General features: G+C 52.3%; 1 protein-coding gene across 3 annotated transcripts in view; it reads left to right on the plus strand.

Annotated features, from left to right (window-relative positions):
* Positions 1 to 6,636: 6,636 nt before the first annotated feature.
* CLASRP (CLK4 associating serine/arginine rich protein) overlaps positions 6,637 to 27,079 on the plus strand; it is a 40,541-nt gene continuing 20,098 nt past the window's right edge. For 2 of the 3 annotated variants that reach the window (XM_074937702.1, XM_074937704.1), the window contains exons 1-12: positions 6,637 to 6,694; positions 10,081 to 10,161; positions 10,659 to 10,735; positions 12,486 to 12,599; positions 14,173 to 14,270; positions 17,962 to 18,063; positions 19,639 to 19,718; positions 20,330 to 20,414; positions 21,163 to 21,308; positions 22,127 to 22,223; positions 23,146 to 23,224; positions 23,617 to 23,690. In XM_074937702.1, the coding sequence (XP_074793803.1) occupies positions 12,501 to 12,599; positions 14,173 to 14,270; positions 17,962 to 18,063; positions 19,639 to 19,718; positions 20,330 to 20,414; positions 21,163 to 21,308; positions 22,127 to 22,223; positions 23,146 to 23,224; positions 23,617 to 23,690 (860 nt within the window). In that variant the 5' untranslated portion in view covers positions 6,637 to 6,694; positions 10,081 to 10,161; positions 10,659 to 10,735; positions 12,486 to 12,500. Of the gene's footprint in view, positions 6,718 to 10,080; positions 10,162 to 10,658; positions 10,736 to 12,485; positions 12,600 to 14,172; positions 14,271 to 17,961; positions 18,064 to 19,638; positions 19,719 to 20,329; positions 20,415 to 21,162; positions 21,309 to 22,126; positions 22,224 to 23,145; positions 23,225 to 23,616; positions 23,691 to 27,079 lie in introns of all 3 variants that reach the window. The other variant, XM_074937703.1, reaches the window with a different exon arrangement.

Consider the following 27,079-nt stretch of genomic DNA (forward strand, 5'->3'; position numbering starts at 1 on the left):
TCAGAGCCATTAGAGGGCCTGCTCCCCATGTCCTGGGGAAACCCATGCCCACAGCTACCCTCCAGGACAGGCCTGTAGGGAGCCTGTGACCACCCCCACTTCTCAACATCTCTCTGGCTGCTGCCTCACTGCTCAGGTGCCATCTGGAGGCCCCATGGCCTCTCCAGTTGTCATCTCAGCTTTGACCAGCATCTACTGGGGCAGCACTGGCCCCCCAGCATGTGCTCCTACCATCCACCCATGGGCAGAGTGGCTCTGCCCGCCTCTCACTTCCCTTTCCAGCTGTGGCAGTGAGATGTAGCACCAGGGTGCCCTTTTACCCAAGTGGCTGGTAGGGCTCAGTAGTGGCTAACGCTCTGCCTGCTGGAGCAGTCCATCCTCTGGCTCCTTCCAAAGGTCTCTAGGGCCACTCCATGATCCCTGGGTATCTAGATGCTTGCTACCAGGAGGAAACCTTTTGGATATCAAGCCGAGTCCAGGCAGAGAGAGCGAGTTGTGGGCTTCCCACTGACAAAGCACCTAGAACCACAGTTACTGTACAGTAAATACTTACTCTGTATTGGAGTCCCTGTCCATGTGGAGCCCACTCCAGTGACTAGCTCGTAGCTCCCCGACTAACCAGAGGAGGGTGTGAGGAGTCCTAGCTAGAGCTGACAAAATAAGGATTGCAGAGCTGCTCTCCCAAGTCTGGTATCACAATAGTAATCAAACCCCCAGTGTACTGCATGGGGAAGGCGTGGGCTGCACTCCCTCTGGCTGCCCTGGAGATCTGAGAGGAATACTTCGGAGGAGGTTGCCTGGGCTCTAGTTGAGAGGGCCCTGCTGCCTGAGGCCCAGGGCACATCTGCTAGCTGGTTACAGACTGTAACCGATGGAGTGAGCGCTGAGAAGAGATGGCCGAATTAACCCACTGCTGGGCCCCTGCTTTCTAATATGAACACCAACAAACAGCTGTACAGGACACTCTCTGCAGCCAAACTCGCCTTGCTATGGCTCTGCTGGGCCCGACTCTTCATCTCACTGCTCTGGTCGCTGCTCACCATGATGGAGGCATAGCCTGGCCAAACCTGGGGGGTGCTACCACCCCGTTGGCCAGGTCACAGTGCCACTCACTCAGGTTTGGCCCAGCCACCCCTCTGTCATGGTGAGCCTCACCCTGAGCAGCAGCAGGATGAGCAGCTGGTCCCAGTGGATCCACAGGAAAGCCACACCAGTCACAAGCAGCAGCCTGTATAGCTGTTTGTTGGGCCCTCCCCTCCACACCCTCACAGCCCCTACCTGCCTGGGTCCCAGGTACATGCCTACTTTGTCTATGTGTTAATCTGGCCCTGAGAAGAGATGGCCTGATCTTCCCCAATGCCAACAAAATAAACTAGGTGATTTCCTGAATGGCTCCATACTGCCTAGAGCCCTCCTTGATTACTTGAAATGAGGAGCTTGGATTCTCCCAGGTTCAAGTGCATCTTGGGGAAGAAAATGGTGGGGTTGATGGTTTGGTTTAAATGAAAAATCAGACACCACCTCGATGAGGTGCTTAGGGTGGGGCCTCAGCCCCATCTCCCTGTGGAGGACAGTATAATGGAGCTGCTATTAGTGCTTGGCTCTCACAAAGCCTCCTAGCTGGGGTGACAGCCACCATGAGGGTGGTTTGGAGAGTGAGATGGTGAAGATGGTACCTGGATAAGAGTCAAAGGAGGTGCCTACCAGGCTCCAGTTTAGCACATTAAGGGTCCAGGAGAGAGGGGCTCATGGACCAGGGTTAGGTGTGGACCAGTCCTTTTAGAATGTTTGAAACAGCTGGACAGGAGAATACCATACAGACTTGCACTGGAGCATGGCTAATGGTGAGGCTCAATAGCTTGAGGTGAAGGATGTACTCCAAAATCTTGGCATCTAATGGGCTGACACTGTATTGTGAAGGAAGCCCAGATAGAAAGTCTCTCTCACTACTCTGATCCATAGACTGATCGTGTGCTTCCTCCTCTCTATAACGATTTCTTGGTCTTCTCTAAAGCAGTCCCTGGCTGTAGTGCACAGCCAGCCCATTTTCAAGCCACGAGCTGTAAAGAGGTTGGGTTTGGAAGGAGAATTTTCCTCTTCTCTGAGAGAATACATCTGGTAGACTGGAGCATTGCAGACAGTGCAATAGGTCTGTGAGGCATCACTGTGGTCACATCCTGCTTGATCTTTTTTATGACCCTGGATATCAGAGGAATGGGAGTAAAGGCATAAAGGAGGCCTTGAGATCGGGATATGGGGGAAGCATTCTGGAGGGAGCCTGGGCTGGTACCTGTTCTGGGGCAGGAGGGAGGGCATTTGCTTTTCTTGTTAGTGGCAAACAGGTCTACAACAGGGAAACCCCCTCTGTGGAACACAGGCTTGAGAACAGAGACCATTGGTGGCTGGCTGAGTACTGTCATTGAGGTAATCCACCAGATTGTTATTTGCTCCTGGTTGGTGAAGGGCCATGGAAGTTTTCCTGTGCAGATGGCTCTGTTTCCATAGTTTGATTCCCTCCTCACAGAGCCCCCCCTGCCTGTTGATATTATACATTGCAGGGGTGGTGTCTGTCAGGATCTGTACTGTGGTCCCTTCCAGCACAGTATTTCAGGTGGGCTGCTGCTACTACCAGGCATTTTGTGAACACTCCTGGGGTGTAAACAGGCTAGACGATCGTAACCAGTATCAGGTATTGTGTCCCACTGGAAACTGGAGATATTTTCTGTGGGCAGAATGAATCACTGTGTGAAACAAGCATCCTGAAGGCTGAGGTGGTAGAGACTCTCTGTCCTGTATGCCCTAGTGTGAGGGACAAATGGACATGCAGGGCCCAGGCATGGACCCAATGGATATTTCTGGTCAAAAGATTCCAATCTCACACACGTGAGATGCATATGCGCCATAATGGATCCAACTGAACAAAATATCTATGTAACCCTTCTGCCCATCAGAGTTGGCAGCAACAAGGGCCGGGTTCAGTATCTAGGGGTTCCATTCCAATAACGGAATGCAAAACCGGCTTGAGCCCCCACCCAGTGACAAATATATACCACCCCCCCGGCGCCTCTAAGAGGGCATACTTCCCCTCTCGCAAGCAGAGTCTGAGTGTAACAAAAGCCTTTTAATAACAGAGAGAAACAATGTGGCATTATGTTAGGGAAACAGCACCAACAGGATTCATAACACAAACAATGAGCAAAAACCCACCCCAAGCAAATTGGGCCATGTCCTTTCCCTTTGGTTCTTGAGTCCAGCAACCCAAAAGTCTCTGCCTTGGTGAGTCCAGAGTTCAAAAGTTCATCTACAGAGTTTTAACCCCACCACCACCTGTGTGGAAACGGGGTTGGGGAAGAAGCAAAAGGGTACCTTACATGCTCCACACTCCTCTCCCCAGCTGCTCCTCCACCTCTCTGCACTCCTCTCTGCCAGCTGCTCCTCCCCAGTAGCCATCCTGTGAGCCGTCCACCAGCTGCTCCTCCCCTGTAGTCATCCTGCAAGTCACTCACCAATATAGCTTCAGGCCCCCTACTAGTTTTAGCACAGTACTCAGTGATTTCAGCTCGTAGTAGGGGAACCCCAGTACTGGTGCACCATTGACCCAAAACAAATTCAGCTCTGCAATCTGTAACCAGGCTCCTAACAAAATCAAAATTAGCTCTGCTATTACATAGTAGAAAAGATACAGTTGGTATTTAGGGCCCTTAAAAAGAACCCATACCACAAAGTACAAATGCCTATTCCCCACCTCTCTCAATTCATTGAGTTTTGGAACCCATGACCCTTGCTTAGCAAGTGCTGCTTCAGTGATGACGAGTCCCTCCATCATTAAAAAAGGCCAAGTACAGTTCCACTGTCCTTGATTCACATAATCAGGATAATAACAGTTTATTCTTCCTGCCCCAATAACAGAGAAACTGAGGCTCCTACAGCAGCCAAAGTGACCATCTAGGTGGGGTGGGTGTGCCTATGCAAATGAGATCAGCCCCTGAAGTTCTCTTCCACAACCTGCCACAGCTCACCACCAGATGTCAGGGTAGAGCTCATCCTGACTCTGCTTACATCTCGAAGAACCCCACTTCCTGTAAAGGACAATAGAACCTCAATTTTACAAACACCAGCCTTGGGAATGACCCTTTTCCTGACCAGGAAAAAAATCCTCACATAACAAGTGATGTTGATGAAGACTAAGTCAACATCCCTTCACATTCTGATACCTTCAATGCACTGGAAATGGCTCTGCAATGGCATGAAGGACTGGAAGAAAGCAATGTGGTGCCCTACATCACAGATCCACAGGGTCTGGTCTAAGCCCCAACCTGTAATCAGTTCCATGGAGTGACCCTTTTAGTGTGTTGGGCCCCCAGCATCCACACACTTCCACAGGGGTAGGCCTGTGGACTCCATAACTGAAACTGGGCCTTTGGGTACCAGGGATCCCTGTGGTTTCCTGCTGCAAGTCCAGACTTTTGTGGGAGGCTTGTACGGTGTCCCTTCAGGACACAATGCTCCCAGTAAGCATTTACAATGGCACCAGACAGCCTTTTCAAGAGAAGGTAATCTATTAGTCACCTGGCCTACAGAATCTGACAGTCCTTAGAGACGCAAAGGACAGGACAGAGTTCAGCCTGGCCAACATCAGGTCTCTACCCCACCAAGCTGCTGTAAGATCCATTTTGACCCCATCTCTGTCCCTTTGTGTTTGGTTCCATGTGTGTGTGCTGTAGGTATCTATGAATTCAGCTTTTAACATGGCCACCGACCACTTTTCCCCTTTGTTCTCCTGCTTGGAGCCCTTGCTCGGCTTCCCTGCAGAGAGGTGGGTGGAAATCTCCTTCTTCTTGCCAGTTGGCCACTCGCTAGGTGGAAATGTCCTGGCCATTGGGGCTTCCATTGTCTCTTTCACTCACCCGTGTAGACATTATTTACTCTGGTTTCCAACCAGGCTGCTGAATCAACACCTCATCCCTTCTCTTTACACTCAGTGCAAGGCAGTGTAAAGCCCAAGGGGAAACTGAGACACACATAGCTATCATAAAAATATTATCAAAATTCCTACATTTGTCACACCAAATACTGCCACTCATGCACCAGACTGACTGTTTTGAGACGTTCTATTTTAGGAACTTTTCAATCCCTGATTAGTTTATGAGATCGGCCATACTGGGTCAGCTCAAAGGTCCATCTAGCCCAATATCCGATTTTCTGACAGTAGCCTATGCCAGGTGCCCCAGAGGGAATGAACAGAACAGGTAATCATCAAGTGATCCGTCACGCATCGCTGAGTCCCAGCTTCTGGCAAAAAGAGGCTAGGGACACCATCCCTGCCCATCCTGGCTAATAGTTCTTTTATCTAGTTCTTTTTTGAACCCTGTTATAGTCTTGACCTTCACAACATCCTCTGGCAAAGAGTTCCACAGGTTGACTGTGCGCTGTGTGAAGAAATACTTCCTTTTGTTTTAAACTTGCTGCCTATTAATTTCATTTGGTGATCCCTAGTTCTTGTGTTATGAGTAAATAACACTTCCTTATTTACTTTCTCCACACCAGTCATGATTTTATAGATCTCGATCATATCTCCCTTAGTTGGGACTTTTCAGCTTGGAAAAGAGACAATCTTATTAATCTCTCCTCATACGGAAGCTGTTCCATACCCCTAATCATTTTAGTTGCCCTTTTCTGAACCTTTTCCAATATATCTTTTTTGAGATGGGTTGACCACACCTGCACGCAGTGTTCAAGATATGGGCATACCATAGATTTATACAACAGCAATACAATATTTTCTGTCTTATTATCTCTCCCTTTCTTAATGATTCCCAGCATTCTGTTCCCTTTTTCGACTGCCCCTGCGCATTTGAGCAGATGTTTGCAGAGAACCATCCACAATGACTCCAAGACCTCTTTCTAGAGTGGTAACAGCCACTTTAGACCCCCTAGACGTAGTTGGGATGATGTTTTCCAACGTGCCTTACTTTGCCTTGATCAACACTGAATTTCATCTGTCATTTTGTTGCCCAGTCACCCAGTTGTGAGAGACCCTTTACGTAGCTCTTCGCCCTCTGCCTGGGACTTCACTGTCTGGACTAGTTTTGTAGAATCTGCAAGTTTTGCCACCCCACCCCCCGGGGGGGGGCACCCCGAGCCAGGACAGACAGAACCCCCCCCGGGGGGGGCACCCCGAGCCAGGACAGACAGAACCCCCCCCACCCCACCCCCCGGGGGGGGGCACCCCGAGCCAGGACAGACAGAACCCCCCCCACCCCACCCCCGGGGGGGGGGGCACCCCTAGTTACCGCTCTCCAGCCTGGAAATGGACCAGTTATTCCTACCCTGTGTTTCCTGCCTCTTCGTCAGCCATGGATCCAGGAGCGGACCTTCGCTCGGAGCCCAGGGCAGCTCACTGGCGCGCCGCGCCGCGGACTTGGCGGCCAGGAGCGAGTCCTCGTCCTCGTCCGCCTCCGCGCTCCACACCCCACCCGCGCGAGGGCCCCTGGAGCGACTGCGCAGGCGCCTCTCTACCCCCAACCCCGCCAGTTTATCCTAGTCCGGCCCCACGCCGCGGGGCGGGCCCCTGTGGGGAAGGGGCAGCCATTGGCTGAGGAGGTTGAGCCACGTGATCAGCACCAGCCAACCGCTGAAGGGGCGAGTCTCTCCCTTTTCCGGTTCCGGTTCAATTTGCCGCGCCCCTCCGCAGGTGAGTGGTTGGTGGCGCCGCAGGTAGGAAACTTGGGGGGGGGGGGGGTGACGGGAGCTGGGCACGTCCCCCCCCCCATCTCCCCGGGGCGGGGCTGGCGGGGGGGTGACGGGAGCTGGGCACGTTCCCCCCCCCATCTCCCCGGGGCGGGGCTGGGGGGGGGGTGACGGGAGCTGGGCACGTTCTCCCCCCCCCCATCTCCCCGGGGCAGGGTGGGGGGGGTGACGGGAGCTGGGCACGTTCCCCCCCCCCATCTCCCCGGGGCGGGGCTTGCGGGGGGGTGACGGGAGCTGGGCACGTTCCCCCCCCCATCTCCCCAGGGCGGGGCTGGGGGGGGTGAGGGGAGCTGGGCACGTTCTCCCCCCCCCCATGTCCCCGGGGCGGGGCTGGGGGGGGTGACGGGAGCTGGGCACGTTCCCCCCCCATCTCCCCAGGGCGGGGCTGGGGGGGGTGAGGGGAGCTGGGAACGTTCTCCCCCCCCATCTCCTCGGGGCGGGGCTGGGGGTGGGTGACGGGAGCTGGGCACGTTCCCCCCCCCCCCATCGCCCTGGGGGGGGGGTGACGGGAGCTGGGCACGTTCCCCCCCCCCATCGCCCTGGGGGGGGGTGACGGGAGCTGGGCACGTTCCCCCCCCCCCATCGCCCTGGGGGGGGGGTGACGGGAGCTGGGCACGTTCCCCCCCCCCCATCGCCCTGGGGGGGGGGTGACGGGAGCTGGGCACGTTCTCCCCCCCCCATCGCCCTGGGGGGGGGGTGACGGGAGCTGGGCACGTTCTCCCCCCCCCATCTCCCCGGGGCAGGGTGGGGGGGGTGACGGGAGCTGGGCACGTTCACACCCCCACCTCCCCCGTGTTGGGGGGGCCAGGGTTGATGGTAGCTGGACATGTTCCCCCGCCCTTCCTTTGCGGGGCGGGCAGGCTCTGGGGCTAGTGGTACCAGGATACGTGCGCACGTCATCCGCCCCCCCCCCCCCCCCCCAGTGTGGGGCAGACTGAGGATGGGGCGATCAGTGGTGGGGCGGAGCGGCAGTACAGCCACAATGGAGGAGCTGCCTGTACTGGGCACTGGCTCCTGCGAGCGGCAGCCCAACCCGCTGCTGCTGTCGCTGCTGCTGTCACTGCTGCAGGTTCCTGGTAGAGCCCTGCAGCTCCACAGATCTGCTTTATATCCACGGATATCTGCAGCCACAGATATAAATTTTGTATCCCCGCAGGGCTCTAGATCAGCGTTTCTCAAATGCCACCACCATGGCTGCATGCAGCTGCCAGGGGCTTTTGCGGCCACAGCATCCTGGGCAGGGATTTGGGGTGGGGGGGCCCTTACCCCATTCTTGAGCCACAAACGCTGGATGAGCAGACAGCCGGTGTGAGTTCTCCACCTTCCCAGGGCCGGTGGGGCTCAGGCTTCCAGCTTCAGCACCGGTGTGGCAGGTGGCAGGCTCTGGCTGAGCAGCAGCGGGCTCCGGCCACTGGCTTTGATCGTGGGGCTTCGGGCTCTCGGCTTCGGCTGCACAGCAGCAGGCTCCATCCCCTGGCCACTGGTCTTCGGGCTCATCCCCTCCTTATCACCCCTGGCCCCTGCTGCTATCCCTGGCCCCTCACCCATCCACCCCATCACCCCTGGCCCCCATTGCCTCCCTACCCATGTCCCCATCCAAGGCTTAATTTGTCCCCTGGCTTGGGCTGAGTAAGTCTGTTGTGAAAAGTGATATTTGTATGTTTGTTTATGTCACTTTTCACTGTCTCCCAGGTTGCTAACAAGTGTGCTGCTGTGAAAAGTTATATTAACAAATGTACCAAGCAGACTTACTAGGTAGCAAGTCTTAAAAAAAAAACAAAAAAACCCGCCACAACCAAAAAAGCAAAGGAAACAACAAAAAAATACAAGAACATGCAAAGCACCCTATTTGGGTTTCTACTCTCTAAAGAATAGAGACAAGTGTAGTTATTACTGAATCTGTAAAAAAAAAAACAAACAAAAAAAACCCTACATAAATAAATTACAATGATTTGGACATGGACAAGTGCATATTTATTTGTTTTTTGTTTGTTAGTTAAGTATTTTAGGAAAAATGATCAAAGCAGCCACCAGCAAGAGTTGGTGGATGCACTCTGAGGCCACCAAAAAATGTGTTGTGAGAACCCCTGCAAGACATTAGGAAAAACTCCCTGTCAGTGTGGTTAAGCACTGGAATAAATTGCTGAGGGAGGTTGTGGAATCTCCATCATTGGAGATTTTTAAGAGCAGGTTAGAGAAACAGCTGTCGGGGTGGTCTATGCCAGTGATTCTCAGCCTGTTTACCATTATGGGCCACATATGCAGTCCATAATGTGTTATGTGAGCCACATCCAATACTACCTGTATGGCCCTGAGTGTCATGTGGGCCGCAGCTGTGTGCTGACTGGCCGCAGGTTGAGAACCACGGGTCTAGGTAATATTTAGTCCTTCCTTCCAGTCCTGCTGTTCTATGAAATTGGAGTGTGATTGTATGATGGGATTGCTTATGATAGGATAGGGCTCAGCAGCCCTGTTGCTCTCTTCTGATTTGTGCATCATGTTCCTAAAAGTTTGTGCATCAGGGCTTCAGCCAGCTGCCTGCCGGGGTCAGGAAGGGATTTTGTTTTCTTCAAAGTATTCTGGGCTTTTTTTTTTTTTTTTTGGCCTCCTTCCTTTGATGCCTCAGGCATGGCTCTAGGTGGAAAGGGGCTATTTGGTGAGGTGACACTGAGCACTCTCTCTCTCAAGTGCTTGGCTGGCTGGTTCTTGCTCACAGGCTTGGGGTCTCACTGGCTGCCATATGTGGGGTGGAGGAGGAATTTTCTCCCAGGTCAGAGTGGCAGGAACCTTGGAGTTTTTTCATCTTCCTCTGCAGCGTGTGGGTGTTGGTCACTTGCCAGGATTATCTGGGTGTATCTCATGGAATCATTTCCCTGCCATTGTGGGTACCCCTTAGTCCCTCCTGTTCTCTGCCTGTGGCACGTAATAGTCTCGTCTTCTGTGGACTGCAATGCTTAGGTTTAATTTCAGTTGTTGGGTTTTGTGGTGTGGGTGCTGAGTGGTGTGGGTGGCCTGTGACACACAGGAGGTCAGACTAGATCATCTGGTGGGCCCTTCTGCTCTTAAGCTCTATGCGTCCTGCTGCCCCCCTCCCACCAGTGTGGTGGGGGATGCAGGGTGCCGATATCTAAGCACTGTCTCCCTGAGTGCTGTGGGGCAGGGTAGTGGGGGTTGCCAGTGTGTAGGTGCTGCCCCCTCATGCGGGGCAGGGAATGGGGGTGCTGGTGCCTGGGTGCTGCCCCCCGGTGTAGGATGGGATGGGTGCTGCTGCTGTCTAGGTGAAAGCTACTCAGCTTTAACTTCTGCCCATCCTATGCCCTTTCCATGCAGGAGCTTGTCAGCTTTTTCAGAGAGAAGATCAACAAGACATGATGTAGCCGCTGCCTCTCTTGGATTGGGAACATTCCTTCAGTAGGTCCATTAACAGTGAGGAAAGCCTTCTGCCCTTAACCCTCAGGCTAGAGATGGCAAACTTGGAGCTGACAGAGCTGGGCTCCTGGGGGGGTTCCCGAGTAAGTTTGGGGTAGAAGCAGCAGCAAAGACTGCTCAGCCAGCGGAGCTCCTGGCTAGCCTGACTCTCCTCATGTCTTGGCTGTGATATTGTGTGTGAATGTGTGGGCCAGGGCTCATAGCAGAGACCTTTCCCTGCAGAGTTGGAAGAACTCCTAGCCCATTTCTGCAGCCCCCCCAGGTTGGGGGCAGCGCACCTCCTGTTCTGTGCTGCGGTCAGTCAGGTGATTCTAGTGAACCTGTGTGGAGGACAGAGCTGCTCCTGCATATGGCATGTGTCCCCTTGAGGGAGGGACCCCCATCCCCCCACACTCAGAGACCCCTGGCCTTCGCTCTCTTTGTTGTAGCCCTGTGGTGTGCCTGCCCAGGTCGCTGACCTGCAGTGTTCTCTTTGTTAGGCTCCTCTTCCCTTGGCTCATGGGCTGTGCTGAGTGAGCACGCAGCTGCTGCTCCCAGGTCTCCACACTGCTGTTCTGTGAGTATTGCCCTTCTCCAGCTTGTGACCTCTCTGAGGTGTCTCTTGTGATTTAACCCCCCACCCACCCTCATTCGGCTGGGCGCTCAGAGTGTCTCTGCGCAAGGGCTGGGTAACTGTTCTGGGGGGAATTTGTGGGCGGGGAGAGGCCTGAACGTGTGGTGTAAAGTGGACTGGAGGTGAGCTAATAGGGCTTTTCAGTCCTTTGCCTCCAGCCCAGGGCTCTCGGGGCTTGTCCTGATGTAAGCGCAGCCCACGTCTGTAGGCTGTCTTTGGGATGCTCACAATGCAAGCACCTGTCTGGCTTGCCCTCAGCCTTCAGAGGAAGGATGGCCCAGTAGCTATAGCACCAGCCTGGGCTGTGGGAACCCTGCAGTCAATTCCTGCCCCATCACAAACATCCTGTGTGGTTCTGGGCAAGTCACTTAGTCTCCCTGGGCCTCAGTTCCCATCTGTGAAATGGGGGTAATAGTCCTGCCCTGCCTCACTGGGGCATGGGTGTAGGTACATGAAAGACTGACATTGCTCAGATGCCATGGTGATGTGGGGGGGCAGAGAGGTATCCTAGCCGAGTCGGTGTTCCTGCTGCCCCGCTCGCTCCCTCTTGTGTATTTCCTTTGGAATAGCTGTCCCTGTGCTAAGATGTTTTTCTCCTTTCATTTCACGCCTGTCTCTCTAATCTCTATGCGTTGTCTCGCACCTCCTCTCCGGTTGGTGGTCTGTGACTGTAGTAACCTCACTACAGTAACCTGACTGGCCAGTCTCAAAGCCAAGAGGCTGGTTTCCACCTCCTCAGGTAGAGACCAGATAGACCCCTTGCTGCAGTTATTGCCAGAAGCTGGGACTGGACGACAAGGGATGGATCGACATAATTGCCTGTTCTGTTTATTCCCTCTGAAACTCTGGCATTGGCCGCTCTCGGAAGACAGGATACTGGGCTAGATGGACCATTGGTCTGACCCAGTCTGGCCATTCTTGTGTTCAGCCCACTTGTCCAGGATGCTCTGACTCTCCTGTTCATGGCCCTTGCCTGATGTTCTCCTCTGTACCCTTCTGCCTAACACTTTGTGCTCTTGGAGTCTCTCAGGGTGGGTGCCATGTAGCCGATTTTTCCTTTTGATTACAATCTCTTACAGCCTCCTGGTCCTGGAATGAGGAGAGCAGCGTGATGCTTTTCTACCCTAGAATACTTAGCCTGGTCTACACTACAAACTTACGTTGGTATAACTATGTTGCTCAGAAGTGTGGAAAATTCACACCCTTGAGTGACGAAGTTCTACTGACCAACCTTCTGGTGTAGGCAGAACTATGTGGATGGGAGGGCTTCTCCTGTCAACATAGCTACCGCCACTTGGGGATGTGGAGTAGCTACGCCAACAGGAGAAGCTCTCCCATCGGTGTAGGTAGTATCTTCACTAAGTGCTTCAGGAGCACAGCTGCACTGGTGTAAGTGTAGACAAGCCCTTAACATCTGCATTGTGTGATTGGTCCCCTGGGGCTGAGGCTTGGGGGAGTGTTTGACTGTAGCTGTTGGTGATGGCTGTGGCATCCGCTGCAGCTCTCTGCAACCATGTGTGTTCCTGGCTTAACCCGTAACTCTCAGTCACTGAGCTTGTTGGTGTCTGTGTGCAGAGTGGAGTCTGCGTTTCTCTTCTCGGCTGTGTGCACACATCCCAGAGTGCACCCCAGTCTCTGGGAATGCTGAGAGGTTGTTGCTTTTACTCAGTTCTGTGTTCCCTCCCTTTGACAGCTTGCAGACAGCAGGATGTGGCACGAAGCCCGGAAACATGAGCGCAAGCTCCGTGGGATGATGGTCGATTATAAGAAACGAGCCGAGCGTCGGAGAGAATACTATGAGAAAATAGTGAGTGCCCCTGCACAGTCCCGGCCCCGCCCCCGCTATCCCGGTCTGTGGCCTTTGCTGTCGGGTTGGGTACTGCTCCTGTTGTTTTCTGTTCCCATGTCTGGCTTTATGCAGCTTTACATATTGCTGTTCAGTTGCAAAGCACGCACAGGAAGCGTCCAAGGTGTGTGTCTGCTACTGCTGGGACCTTCGGCCCTTCCTCATTTCTGAGACTTTACTCTTGCGTTAAGTTTTTGCCTTTAATGGTAGTTAGGCCTGGACAGTTAGTGCCAAGTCTGTTTGCCTCGGGCTAGAGACACCTCTGTGCTGTGGGGTTTTGCTGTAGGTCAGGTGGCTACAAACCACATTATGGTGTCTCGCAGGGAAAAATTAAAGTGTCTGTGAAAGTATCGGCTTTCCCTGTGCACAGTGTGGGCCTGGACTCTTGATGCTCTGCTGGGGCAGGTGCAATATTCATTGTGCCTCCCTCCAAAGCTGAAATGGAACGAGGCCTTGTGGCAGCCACTCCTATTGCTTTGGGAGCTCAGCCCTCGCCTGAGAGCTGCAGTCCCCCTCTGCCTAAGTGAATTGATACATGTTGAATCCCATACCAATGTCTGACTTCCTGAGCAACCTCTGTTTCAGCAGGCAGAACTGTCTCAAAGGTGTCGTGACTACAGAGCAGCATGCTCCAAGGAGAGGGATGCAGAGATGTGATGCTGACTGGCGGGCTGTGTGGTTTGTTGGCCTGCTGTGCTCTTGTGAGGCATTATGTAGAACTGAATTCTTGCAGGTTCAATTTCCTTTCTGGAAGAACAGCAGGATTACAGGAGACACTCCACATGCAGGAGTGCCTGATCTGCAGCTTGACTCTTGGATCAGCTCTTTGGCCTGCTTCCCTGTGGTGTGTCCCTCTCTAAAATGCAGTCCTGCTCTGAGCCATGGTTAACACCATATCAAGGCTGCTCAGTTTACAAGTAAAAGGTGGTTTTTTCTAGCTGCCAGCATCACAGAATTCATCTGGGATCTGTGAGCAAACCTTGATTCTTTTGTTGCACAGCAGCGCCAGTAACAAAGGTTCTGCAGGCCAAGCCGGCTCTGCTGTACCACTTGTGCAGTCCCTTAGCCTTTCTTGGATGTGCTCAAGTGCAACTGCCTGCAGCGTAGGAAGCAAACTGGTTGACACATACGAAGGAATCGAATCCAGCTCCTTCTGTCTCAGCTGTGCTGGCTCTGCAGGGCTAAGAGCAGTGAAAATTTTTGTCACTAAAGGCATCAGGCTTGCCCCCGATAAGCACGTGAGGCAGATTCGAGTAAGCAGGGGCTGCTTCTATTGTTGCTTTTCAGTGTAGCTTGGCACTTTAACTGCTGCTGCCTGAGATCCCCAGGATGTGTTTAACACCACCCTGCACATGGTACTGTCAGACTCTCTGCTCTGAAGGGATTTCACTTGTAGCTTTAATGAATGCTTAAACCCCTTACAATGGCTTTGGACTCAGCCATTCAGTGTCTGCATAACTTGGTGCCTTGCTCAAACTGGCCAGATCCCGTAAAATGCCAGCCTTATACATCTCGCTGTTTGTGCTTCTTCCAGAAAAAGGACCCAGCTCAGTTCCTCCAAGTGCATGGCCGGGCGTGTAAGGTCCACTTGGATTCTGCCGTTGCTCTTGCAGCTGAAAGTCCTGTCAACATGTGAGTAGCTTGAGCGGGCCCTGCCTGCTAGCTCCGCACTGACAGGCGGGGAGCACAGTGAAGCAGATGGGGATTGTGGCTGGAAGGCCCTCGAAGGGGCAGCATCAACTTGCTCTATTCGGTGTGTCTGTTGTAGTGCTAGTGGGATCCCGTAAGGTGACCAAGTGACGGAGAAGGGGGGAAGGTCTGGAGTGTTCCTGTTTGTCTGCTTTTGTGCATGGTCAGCGATGCTGAGTCCCTTCTGTGGCCAGTTTCTTCCCCTCATGTTCACACAGCACTGTAGAAATCTCTTTAAAAGGTGGGAAGAAGTGGCTGTAAACCCCCCAGAATTGGTGGGAGGCTTGGGGCCCGTTGCACCTGAAGCTCCTTTGCTGTCTGCACTTCAGGCTGAGTGTCCCTTGAGCATGCTACCTGCCAGCTCGACTATGCAAAGGTCAACGTCGGCTTGGCAGGGGCATGCCATCTTGTGAGTACAGTTCTGTACCCTAGGGAGTGACCCCCCACCCCCATCCTCAGGGCATATGATCAGCATCTCAGCACGGGGACTTTGGGTCCAATCCCCAGGAACAGTGGAGACTGTGGAAATGGCTAGTTCTCCCCGTAATAAATCAAGGTACATGAGTAGGGCCCTACCAAATTCACAGCTGTGAAAAACGCGTCACGGACTGTGAAATCTGGTCTTTTGTGTACTTTTACCTTATATTACACAGATTTCACAGGGGAGACCAGCGTTTCTCAAACTGGGGGTCCCGACCCAAAAGGTGATGGGGGGTGGGGGCGGCGGCGTTGCAAGATTATTCTACAGAGGTGGCAATATCACGACCTTTACCTCTGCACTGCCTTCAGAGCTGGGTGGAAAGAAGCGGCGGCTGCTGGCCAGGCGCCCAGCTTTGAAGGCAGCACCGCCAGCAGCAGCGCAGAAGTAAGGGTGGCAATGGGCGGCCGGAGAGTGGCAGCTGCTGGCTGAGGGCCCAGGTCTGAAGGCAGCAGCTCAGAAGTAAGGATAGCAATACCATACCATTCTCACTTCTGTGCTGCTTCTGGCAGCGGCGTGGCCTGCAGAGCTGGGCTCCTGGCCTGCAGAGCTGGGCTCCTGGCCTGCAGAGCTGGGCTCCTGGCCTGCAGCTGCCACACTCTGGCTGCCCAGTTCTGAAGGCAGTGCCCAGGCAGTGCCCAGTTCTGAAGGCAGTGCCACCAGCAGCAGCAGAGAAGTAAGGGTGGCAATAACACAACCCCCCCTACAATAACCTTGCGACGCCCCCACTGCCCTCTTTTGGGTCAGGACCCCTGCGGGTAGAGCATCGTGAAATTTCAGATTTAAATATCTGAAATAAGGAAATTATGATTATTAAAATCCTATGACCATGAAATTGACCAGAATGGACCGTGAATTTGGTAGTGCCCTATACATGAGGCAGGCAAGGCATTAGCCAAACCTCTCTGTGGAGCTGGGGTCCTGCCGCACGTTTGTTTTGAGGGGTGGGAGACCACAGGGAACTGTTCTCTCTGGCACAGGCTGACTGTGGGACAGTGGTTTGAGGGGAGACTGTCCAGGCTCAGACCCTCCCTCCTCATGGCTCCTTCTGACTCTTTATCCTCTCTGAGGCAAGGTGGCCTCTTTTCAAACTGAGACAAGTTCAAAGATGTCTCCCATTCCCCACCCCAGGAGTGGGGCAAGTGCTGCATCTTGCTGGATAGAGGTGCCTCCGAAACCATGCTCTTCCTGGTGTTTACCTTTAGAAGAAGCAGGAACGTCCAGTCGGCTCTTCCCCACTCTTGCAGGGCGCTCATTGATGGGTGGGCAGTCAGCAGGACTGGCTGCATTCTCTGCTCTTCACTGGAGGGACGGGCATGAAGGATCTTTCCGCCAGCTGCCAAGTCTGAGTGAAATACACAGGAACAAGCTGTTCTGAGGTGTCTGGCTCCGCCTCCTTCCCTTCCTGAGTGCTCAGTTTTCCCTAGTGTTTTCCAGCAGAGAGCACACTGTGTGGACAATTCCTAATGTTAATAATGAGCAGAGGTCCCTCCCTTGCACTTTATTTTAAAGGATCCCACAAGCCCCAGGAATTTCTTTTGGCAGCACCTCTGAGGAGATACCCGTTACACAAAACAAGTTCACTTGTCTTCCTCCCCACTGGGGTGGTGAGTAAAGTATGAAAGTCCAAGTGCACCAGTGTTTTTATGCTGGACTACTTCGCCCTGCTGAGCTGAAGAACAAGACTCTCAAAGGGATGGCACTAAGGCTCAGGGTAACAGGTGGCTGCTTGTACTAATTTAGGTGGAATAAATTGGTCAAAGAGTCAAAGGTGGTCACGTTACCTGGTCAGAGTGTTAATCAAGGTTCAGGGTTTGGTATACAGAGACCTCAGCCTGCTTAGTGCCATGGCAAACATACAATTAAAAATTCCCTCTAGCCTTTTATTACAGATACAGGAGAAGTAGAAAGAGTAGAAGCATTTGAAATGTAAAGTATTAAGTAAGGCTTTTATTGCAACAGCATCCCTCTTTCCCTTTAGCTGGAGACCATTTTTAGAAGGGGAAAAATCCCTTGTGTGATAGTCTCTTAGATGATATCAAAGATAATTGTTCTTTTTATGAAAAAGAGAAAAGACGGGCTGGAGCTGTTGTTGTTAAGGTCTATTCCTGTTTCCTAGAAGACAAGAGAAACACTGCTAGAAAAACACAGGCCCCTTTAAGACCTGGCAAACTTGTACCAGCATCAGGCTGTTTAGGGCCGAGCCTTTAGTTGCCTCTCTGATCACAGGCTTACAGCAGCGTTTACAAAATATACAGTCTTCGCCTGCTAAACCAGACTCTTATTAAATAGAAGGCAATGGGAGAGGGATAGGAAAGAGAAGAAATAAGGCAGAGAAGGACAAAGGCGCACAAGGAGGTGCGGGACAACAATCTCATATCCCAGATAATTTTCAGGATTTAGCCGGTGGAGGTGGCGCTGTCATCTGGGTCCCTCTCTTTGGTCTGGACTTCTCTTGGGATTAGAATGCCCAAGGCTTAGCGGTGGTATGGTGGATACCAGTGTTTCAGAAGATGGTGGGGGTAGCAGCCATCACTCCTCCTTGTTTTAGTCACCCAGCATTGTTCTTGTTGGTTTTTTTCCCCCCTAAAATCTTTCCTTTTGAGGATCTCAAGACGGAGTGATGGAAGGAATAGCACACTCCTTCATTATTTTGTTCATCAGTTAGGCTTAGTTTTTGACACACCAGTTTGGGGTTATTGATTTCCGGTCCCACGCTTTTTTGTTTACCAGGCATGATGTCCATCTCACATACTTGAGTTATATCAGGAGGCCTTTCTATTTAGACTCATTTTGTTTTTCTGTCTCCGTTTGGCACCTTTTCCCATTGACAGTTATTGTTATAGATTATTGTGACATTTGATGAAGTTTTATCCACTTTCCCACGGTTAGGCTTAACCGGGTAGGCTGGGTAACTAGGCTGGGGTAGACCTACTAGGCTCCGATTGTCACTACACGCTGGCTCTGGCTAAGAGCGTGTACCATGCAGCAGAGCCAGTGCACAGATGTCACGGGACTGAACTGCGTTGGGTCTAGACTGAGTGCCCCAGCACCTCTGGCTTCTTCTTCATAGCAGTTTGTCTCTGGCAGGTCTGTCATTTGTACCCAGTTGAGGTGCTAAATGACCTTGGTTTGTCTGTTGCTCTCTTGCTGCAGGATGCCCTGGCAAGGCGATACGAACAACATGATCGACCGGTTTGATGTGCGAGCTCACCTGGACTACATTCCCATGTACACCCCACCACTGCTCAACCCAATGTAAGCCATTTCCATGGAGTGCTGCTTGGGAGCAATGCTCTGGAAGCCCCCAACCTCATCCTTTCTGGCAGGGCATAGAGTGCTGGGTGATCAGTGCAGACCAGGGGGACTCGGGAGCATTCCGTGTTGTTGCTGTTGGTGTCCCTTAGGACATAGGGTTGGTAAATGTAACCTGACTCCTGACTTTCCAGGCTGTCCAACACTGGTGATGATGGGGCGCTGCAGCGGGTTCTCCAAGCGTGGATCTGCTTAACATAGCTCTGAAAGGACCCTGTGGCACTGGGATTCCATGTTTCTGATTGGTTCTGGGTTGAATGTGCTTGGCTTCCAAGTAAAAAGACTGTTTCCTCCTTCCTCCCCATCTGCTGGCTCTGCAGACCTGACCCAGGCTTGGAGTCATACCAGGGTCTCTTTTCACATTTCATTGCTATAATGTTCTGCCAAACAAATAAGGGGCCCAGGGCAGCTCCATGGGCTTGCCCAGGTGTGGCTGATGGGAACAAAGCAAGCAGGGCTGCTGTGGTTGAAGTCTTCGCTCTATTGGCTCTGCAGCCCTAAGAAAAGCCAAAATCATTGATGGGGGGAGGCCATCGGTTCACATATGGAGCAGAGCTAAGTAGAAAGATCCATTTACAGAGTCCATTTTGGAACAGAACGTCACTAAATGGGGTTTTCCCTTGAACAACTGATCTCTGGTACTTCTAGCTCTGACTCCAGTATTAAAGGGGGCTGGGATCTCCCTTAGTTTAAAAATTTGGTAAGAATTGCCAAGGCAGTTGACTCTGGAGTCTGCCAGATGAAAGGAGCAGGCTCTGTCCCTGCATGACTCTGCCCATGTGGCTCCCTGCTTCCCATCCTGGTGTAGAGAGAGCTGCATTGGGTGGACTGGGCTGGAGGTGGGTTTATTTGGGAAATGGTCAGTAGACTTCTAGATGGGTTCCCTTCCTGCCCATCCCCTCCATCTGCTGCTCCTCCCATCCAGACTCTGTAAAGTCTCTACTGAGTCCTGCGAAACAGCTTCAATAACTAAATTTCACCAGCCAGCTCTCCCATCTCAGAGCTCGTCTTCTCTGAACTTAATGTTTCTAAGCCAAGCCAGCTGTAAGTGGGGATGACCGTGCATATCTCCCAAGCACCCCAGATTTCCCAGAATTCTAGGCATCTTGTCCCCTATGAAACTTTAGGCCAACTGGGTTTCAGGGGAGGGAGAGTCGCACCAGGTTGGTAAAGGAGAGCTAGCTTCAGCCTTGCCTATGGAGGCTCCCGTGCAGCCTCCTGCTGAGCTCTGTTAATAGCCCATGGAAGTCACTGATGCACGGGGACGGCCACCAAGGGGTTAATGTCACACTGTTTGAACAGTGGAGTTAGCAGAATGCAGCCGCAATTGCTTTAGGATCCAATTTCCATAAGTGCTTTGCTGAGATGTGACATGGGAGTCTGAATCTCACAGGAAGTCACTTGTGGAAATGGGCCATGGGCTGCTAAGTCACTGAGGTGCTTCTGAGCTGGTCACCTTTAGTTCTGTCCTGTCTGCCCAGTAGTCTCCTGGTGCCAGTGTGTGTTCTTGCTTCTCAGCTCTCCTGAGCAGGAGTCGGATGAGAGGAAGTGTAACTACGAGCGCTACAGGGGTCTGGTGCAGAACGACTTCGCTGGCAGTAAGTGTCTGTTGGAGACCACTGTCCTCTGGGGCACAGAGACATCCTTGGGGGCGATGCTGTGAGGAGAAACTGGCTCTGGTGAGAGGTATCAGCTGGCAACAGCATGGCATGGTTCCTGACACCACTCTGTGAACTTCTGCTCTGCTGTGATCTGCCAGGAGCCCCTCTGGGAAGGAGGAAGGGACCCTCCCTCCCCCTCATGGCCCGTTCGACTCTTGGGTTCTCTGCCAAGAATAACACTGAGAGGGCAGTTAGTGCACATTTGGTAACTTGCACATGTCACCCAGCCCTTCACCTAGGAGTCCTCAAGCAGACTTCTGCTGGTAACAGCTTTCAGCCCGCTCCCGGGCAAGGCTGCATTCCAACCAATGACTTCTAGGATTCAGGATCAGCAATCCATCCCCGTTCCCCTACGCTCTCCCGGCTCTTGAGGCAGGGATCCTGCTCTGCTCATGTGGTTTGATGATACATACAGGAGAGGCTCCCTCTTACCTGTGTCACCTCGAATGAGCCCTGTCGCTCAGCTGTAATCAAGGCCTGTTGGCATCGGTGTTTGCCCTCAAGCTGGCATGTAACTCCCTTGTCTGTCTGTCTGTCTCTGTCTGAAGTCTCGGAGGAGCAGTGTCTCTATCAAATCTATATTGATGAGCTCTATGGGGGACTCCAGAAGCCCAATGAGGATGAGAAAAAGAAGTGAGTATGGGAGAAAAGAGGGTCGGTGCTGGTCCGCAATGGCGTGTGTGCTGAGCTGCCCCTCTAGGCATGCTGTGGAGGGGACAGAAGTAAATGTATTTGTGCCCCAGGTTGGATCAGAATGAACAACCATTGCCCTCTGAGCCCCATCTCCCCGGGCCTGCGGGGCATCAGTCCTTCCTCTCTGCCCTGCCTCAGAATTAGGCTTTCCAGGTAGTGTGGGAGTGGCTGATACCTGATGCTGCAGAGGAAGTCCTTCCCTCTTCTTCCTGAATAATAAAGCTGCTGGACAGGAGTAGCACTGGGGACAATGCCTTCCTGACCCTGCGGTGCTCAGCTCGTCCTGAAGCCTGAGACTGGGTTATTTTTGCCTTGGTGCCAGTATTCCAACCAGTCGGACTGCATGCGTAGCACTGCCTAGCGATTGGGAGAGATGGAATATAAAGAAAGGGAGCCCTTTTTCCTTGTACCTCCTCGCCTGGTGCCTCAGCACGGCTTCAGAGGAGGGCAAGGTGATGCGCTTATGTGTCTGGGGCTGGGGAGAGGCCTTTGGTTCCCTGGGCTCTTTCTGTAGTGGTTCTCCGTTAACTATGCTTTGGGTTTTCAAACGTAACTGAGGCAACGTGGGGGTCAACAAAGCAGCCCTTAGAGCAGGGAAAGCTGGTGCTGCAAGACTCCAGGGATCTCGGGTGGGTGCCCTGTGCCCTTGCCCCAGCAGTACACGTTCACAGACAGTGTTTGTGCCCAGGCTTGCGGAGAAGAAGGCATCGATTGGCTACACATACGAGGACAGCACCGTGGCCGAGCTCGAGAACTCCTTGGAGAAGCGGGGAGACGAAGAGGACTCTGAGGAGGACAGCAACACAGATGAGGACGAAGTCATTCCGGATATCGGTGTGTCTTGCTTGCCCAGGCAGTCCTGCCTCGGGATATTGCCTGTCCAGGCTGTGCTTGGGTAGCCTTTCTCCCCACCTCGCACGCACAGACTGGCTTTCCCAGGCCTTGTGCTTACCAGTTCATCCTTCAAGTGCCAACTCCCCAGTGTGTTGGGCACATGCCTGTTTTACGTGGTGCCTGTGTGTATCTCTAGGGGAGGGGTGTGGGGGAGCAGTGTGTTGCAGTGCAGTTGTTGTGGGGAGTCCTGGCTAACGTGGGGAACCCTGGCCAACCCTTCCCAGCCCCCTCCTCCCTTCGTGCATCGGTGGGTGCTTGCAGGGGCCTTGGGTGCTGGCTGGGGTTGTGTTCTCTTCCCCCACCATCCCCCACTGCAGACCTGTCCCCTGCTGCTGCCTTCGGGCTAGTAAAGAGCTCCTGGGGAATGGGAGTCTGGTGGCTGACCTCAGAGCCCTGGGTTGGGCGGGAGCTGCTGTCCCTGCTTCCCCAGCTGAGCTCAGGTAAAGCTGCTCCCATGTGTGCCAGTGGGGAGGGTGGAGGGTGGTCCCCAGCTCTACCCCCTCAATCCTGTGAGCAGTGGGTGGAGGACTATGTGGGGGTGGAGGGGGCATGTTCACTGAGCTCAGCACCAGAAACAGGCCTCCTGAGAGGCCCAAGAAAGTCCTGTGGCCCCCACATTTCAAACCTCAGCTGCACTATGGTGCAGCAGATACTCCAGCAACACCCCGGGTGGCCCCGGGGCAGCTGGAGAGCAGCCCAGCTCAGCTGTCTGCCCCGAACGCTGGTGAGGCACGCTGACACCGGTACTCTGCTTGCAGATGTGGAAGTTGACGTGGATGAGTTAAATCAGGAGCAGGTGGCTGACCTGAATAAACAGGCGACCACGTACGGGATGGCTGAGGGGGACTTCGTCAGGTACGGCCCACGTGTGAGTCAGGGCTCAGAGCCGAGCTCCAGGCGCACCACCAGGTGCTCTGGGGGGTTGGATTGCCATAGTCACGAGCCACATAGGGGAGCTATAGCTACTGAGGGATGTAGGGGGCAGATGTACCCACTGTGGCTTGGTGTGGGGGCTCCCGTGGCAGCAGGCCCTTGGCAGTCCTGGCTTATGGGAAGCTGCTGCTGCCCCTCTGCCCACATGCATGGAGAAGGTTGCTTTGGGGCAGATGTGTACAGCTGTCTGGATGCTGCAAGTATCGGTGAGAGGCTGGTGCAGCCTCAGGGCAGCTCCATGTGTTTGGCTGGCTGCCTGCTGCATCACCTACCATACATGTGAAGTGCCAGCCCTCGGTGGGGAGGAGCGTCCAGCTCTGGCATCAGCACTGCTCCTGTCGAGGGGCAAAGCATCTGACCCAGGTGCCAGGAGAGCCAGGGAGAGGCGCAGGGTTAAATGCAGCTCCTCTCTTCACTGATGCACCTGGGGGAGCAGTGGCTGCTTAGTTAATTTTAGTGTAAGACCCTTTGGATGGCACCTGTCCTGCTTTCCAGGGGCAGCCCAGACGCTGCTGCTGCATGGACCGCTCCAACTTGGAGCTTCCTCCCGTGTGCCAATAATACCCTGGTACCAGTTTTAGATCCAGCCCCAGCTTAGCCCCTTGACTCTTCCGTTGAAGGCCTAAGTGCTCTGGTAGCAGCCCCTGTGCTAGAGGCAGATGCTGGGGCTGTGTCAGGGTGGAGGTAGAGCAGAGGTTCTTGCTTGCCAGCACTTGTTGTGGTAGTGAAGTCCCTTTGTCACAGCACACCCATGCCCCTGAGCTGTGTACCTCCATCCAGGGGCTGAGCAGGGCAGGCTCTGGGAGCAGCCACACTTAGCCAGCTTTCTTTCCTTTTCTGGAAGGATGCTGCGGAAGGACAAAGAGGAGGCAGAAGCCATTAAACACGCCAAAGCCCTCGAGGAGGAGAAAGCCATGTACTCGGTAAGGCGCAGCCCTGGGGAGGGCTGTCCCAGCCAGGCCTCTTCCCAGCCCTGCTCTGATCTGCCTGTATTTCCCAAGCCTGACGAAGCTGCTTTCCCCGTGGGTCAGCGGTGCCCTCTGGAGAGCTCTTCTGCTTTCCAGCTAGGCCCGGCTTCCAGAGGGTTAGCAGTGGGATGCAGAGGAGGTTTTAAAAGACCTGGCCATGTTAGCCAGGACTCCCCACAGCTGGCCTGCGCCAGACTGGGGCAGCTCAGCCCAGAGGAGCTGGATGGGACAGACTGTCATTTCCCACCTCCTAGTACTGGGGTAGAGCAATGGAAGTGCTGAGCCATGGGCTGGGCGTTCCTGGTAGGCTTTCCTCCACCGCTCAGTGCTGGGCCTTTCTCATCTAGGGCCGTCGCTCTCGCAGACAGAGGAGGGAGTTTAGAGAGAAGCGCTTAAAAGGAAGAAAAATCAGCCCTCCCAGGTAAGGCAGTGACGATGCAACATCCCCCTGCAGCAAGCTAGTCAGCCAGAGGGGCTGGCGAGCAACAGGGTGCTGGGGTGGGGCCTCTGGCACTAGCTGTCCTGGGCGCAAGGGCCTGGGCTGGGTTCTCGTCTCCCGTGTCTGGCCCCTGCTGCAGTGTCAGGGCAGCTCCCCCAGCCCTGAACACAGCGACTCCTTCTGGAATCGTGGTTATTTCAAACAACTGGCTCTGAAAAGGCTCTGTCCACATGGGTTCTGCTAGTGCAAACTCGCCAAGGGGCTGGGCAGTGTGATGCTTTCTTTGGCCAGGGGTCTGTGTGTAAGGTAGGGAATCTTCTGCTCTCACGCAAACTTATAAGTCAGTGATCTGGTAAATTCATTAGCTCTGTCCCTCAAGGTCTCGGGGCGGCTCGCTTTGCTCCAGATGTTCCATGTGCTTCCGTCTCTGCCTCTCCTTGTCTGGACTCCTCTCCTCTGAACCCCTTTAGCAGGGAGGCTGGTGTCACCATTCGTTCGTGGGTCACAACTGAGAATACCAAATGCAGGACAAAGTGCTGAGAAATAGGGCAGACACATCCAAAACTGGTGGTTATTCTCCTATAAGATATACCAAACGAGCAACAAAAGTAAACTTGTTTTACCACACTGGTTAACAAGAAGTCAGAAAAGCAGCCTCCTTAGGCATTCCAGTCCTTGTATGACAACCAAAAACACTAAACTTAATGAGTAGTTATTTAAAATCAATTCCATCAAACAAAGGGTTCTTTACCCAATAGTCACGCTGTTGCCAATCCTTTGGTATCTAAAATCTAAAGGTTTATTTATAAAAAGAAAAAAAGGAAGGTGAGAGTTAAAATTGGTTAAAGAAATGAAATACAGTAATTGCCAAGTTCTTGGATCAGGCTTGTAGCAGGCCTGCCCTGCTCAGCCCCTGGATGGAATAAACTGCTGGCTTAAGTCAAGTCTCTGATTGCTTCCAAATCATTGGAAGGTCCTCGATCCCTTGGTTAGAATGCTCCCATTAGTATAAGTTCATAGTCCAGAGGTTTGAGCAGGAAAGAGGCAAAATGGAGATATTTCTAGGGCCGTTTATAGCTTCATAGAATATCAGGGTTGGAAGGGACCTCAGGAGGTCATCTAGTCCAACCCCCTGCTCAAAGCAGGACCGATCCCCGACTAAATCATCCCAGCCAAGGGCTTTGTCAAGCCTGACCTTAAAAACTTCTAGGGAAGGAGATTCCACCACCTCCCTAGGTAACGCATTCCAGTGTTTCACCACCCTCCTAGTGAAAAAGTTTTTCCTAATATCCAACCTAAATCTCCCCCACTGCAACTTGAGACCATTACTCCTTGTTCTGTCATCTGCTACCACTGAGAACAGTCTAGAGCCATCCTCTTTGGAACCCCCTTTCAGGTAGTTGAAAGCAGCTATCAAATCCCCCCTCATTCTTCTCTTCTGAAGACTAAACATCCCCAGTTCCCTCAGCCTCTCCTCATAACTCATGTGTTCCAGTCCCCTAATCATTTTTGTTGCCCTCCGCTGGACTCTTTCCAATTTTTCCACGTCCTTCTTGTAGTGTGGGGCCCAAAACTGGACACAGTACTCCAGATGAGGCCTCACCAGTGTCGAATAGAGGGGAACGATCACGTCCCTCGATCTGCTGGCAATGCCCCTACTTACACATCCCAAAATGCCATTGGCCTTCTTGGCAACAAGGGCACACTGTTGACTCATATCCAACTTCTCATCCACTGTAACCCCTAGGTCCTTTTCTGCAGAACTGCCAAGTGAAGGAAAACCCATTGTTCTCACTGGAAGATTACAGGGAACAAGATGGTGTTTGGAGTCACGTGGGCAAGTCACGTATCCATGCATGCTTCGCTTAGTCATAGTAGAGGCCATCACACGAAAGTCCATTAAGTGTAGCTAGGCGTCTTCCATTGTGAGTTAAGTGTTCTTTGATGGGCCATTCAACTTGAATAGTTCCTTCACAATGTGCTAGCTAAACACCTTGTGGGTGTTTCCATATGAGCAAACATTTGAAATACAGGTACATAGTTAATACTCATAGCTTCAGGTACAAAAATGATACATGCATACAAATAGCCTAATCATACTCAGCAAATCATAACTTTTCTGTTGACACCTTACTTTGACACACTTTGTGTAAGATCTGTTGCAATTGTGTAACAGTGGTAGCAACAATGATCTACGTGGTCATATTTTAATCAGCCAACGTCACGCCTCCAACACAAAATTGATGCAGGAAGGGGTGTCCCAGACACTGCTGAATGCATCATAGGGGCTTCCCATTCTTGGTTCTATATTACTACAGCTTCTGACCCAGTCTTAGAAGTATCAGTGTATAACAGAAATGGTTCATCAAAATCATGTTTGGCTTAAACAGGCTTTTTCTTTGTAAGGTTCATTATGGAAGTAACAATATTATTGAATTCTTTTACAAACCAAGGTAAAACTTGGTTAGATCAATAGTGGATTGGATGTGCTCTTGCAGCATAATTTCTGCCGGTCTCATATGATCTTGCCATGAGCTAATGAAAATAGTTAATTTATCCATGCAAGCTCTGGCAAGTGTTTGGAACGCAATTAATATCAAGTCAATATAGATATTAATGTTCTCCGTAGTGTAGGAATCTTGGCATTTACCCATGAAAGCAATAGGGTGGTATGCCTTAGTTTCCCTTTTCATACACACATTAGGTCTATAATGCCTTCTCTGATGTGAAAAGTTTTAAGACTGGTTACAGGCACTGGCTGTGAAATATCAGTATCACAAGGCCTTTTAACATAAAGTGTGTTGTCATGTAAAGAAACAGTAACCCATAAAGGCTTCTAGAACATAGTGAGTTCTTATGCACCACTCCCAAGGGTTTTTCCAAAAGATCATGCACACTGTACATTTTTACAGTTTTTGGTATCCGCAACAAATAGTCGCAAGAGTTAACATTAGCAATAATATTAACATCAAATCTGTCCCGTGTGTACATTTACAAGCATTTTTGTCATGCCATGCCTCTGGCTCAATACTGTTGAGGTTTTGGCATTTTAGGGCTAACCTGTGGTTTCCGTTAGCAACATGAAGTTTTTCCCTTCCTCTCTGTCCTGAAGGGTCAAAATCTGAGCTATTTTGTGTAACAGAATCCATTGGCTGGCTAGGTGTGTCCTTTTTGCTAACAGTTTTGGTATGGGTAAGTCTTTTCTTCCCCTGTCAGTCAGGTAATCTGCATCAACACAGACACTAGTTTGTTTACTAGTTTTCAGATTCTTAACTATTACCAATTCCAAGGCTGGACTCTGTCTTAAAGAGATACCATCCATTTTCACTAGCATGTTAGACTCAAGGTTCTTTTGTCCTTTAATTACCAAC

Source organism: Natator depressus, chromosome 23 (genome assembly GCF_965152275.1).
Source record: "Natator depressus isolate rNatDep1 chromosome 23, rNatDep2.hap1, whole genome shotgun sequence".
Classification (NCBI taxonomy): domain Eukaryota; kingdom Metazoa; phylum Chordata; order Testudines; family Cheloniidae; genus Natator; species Natator depressus.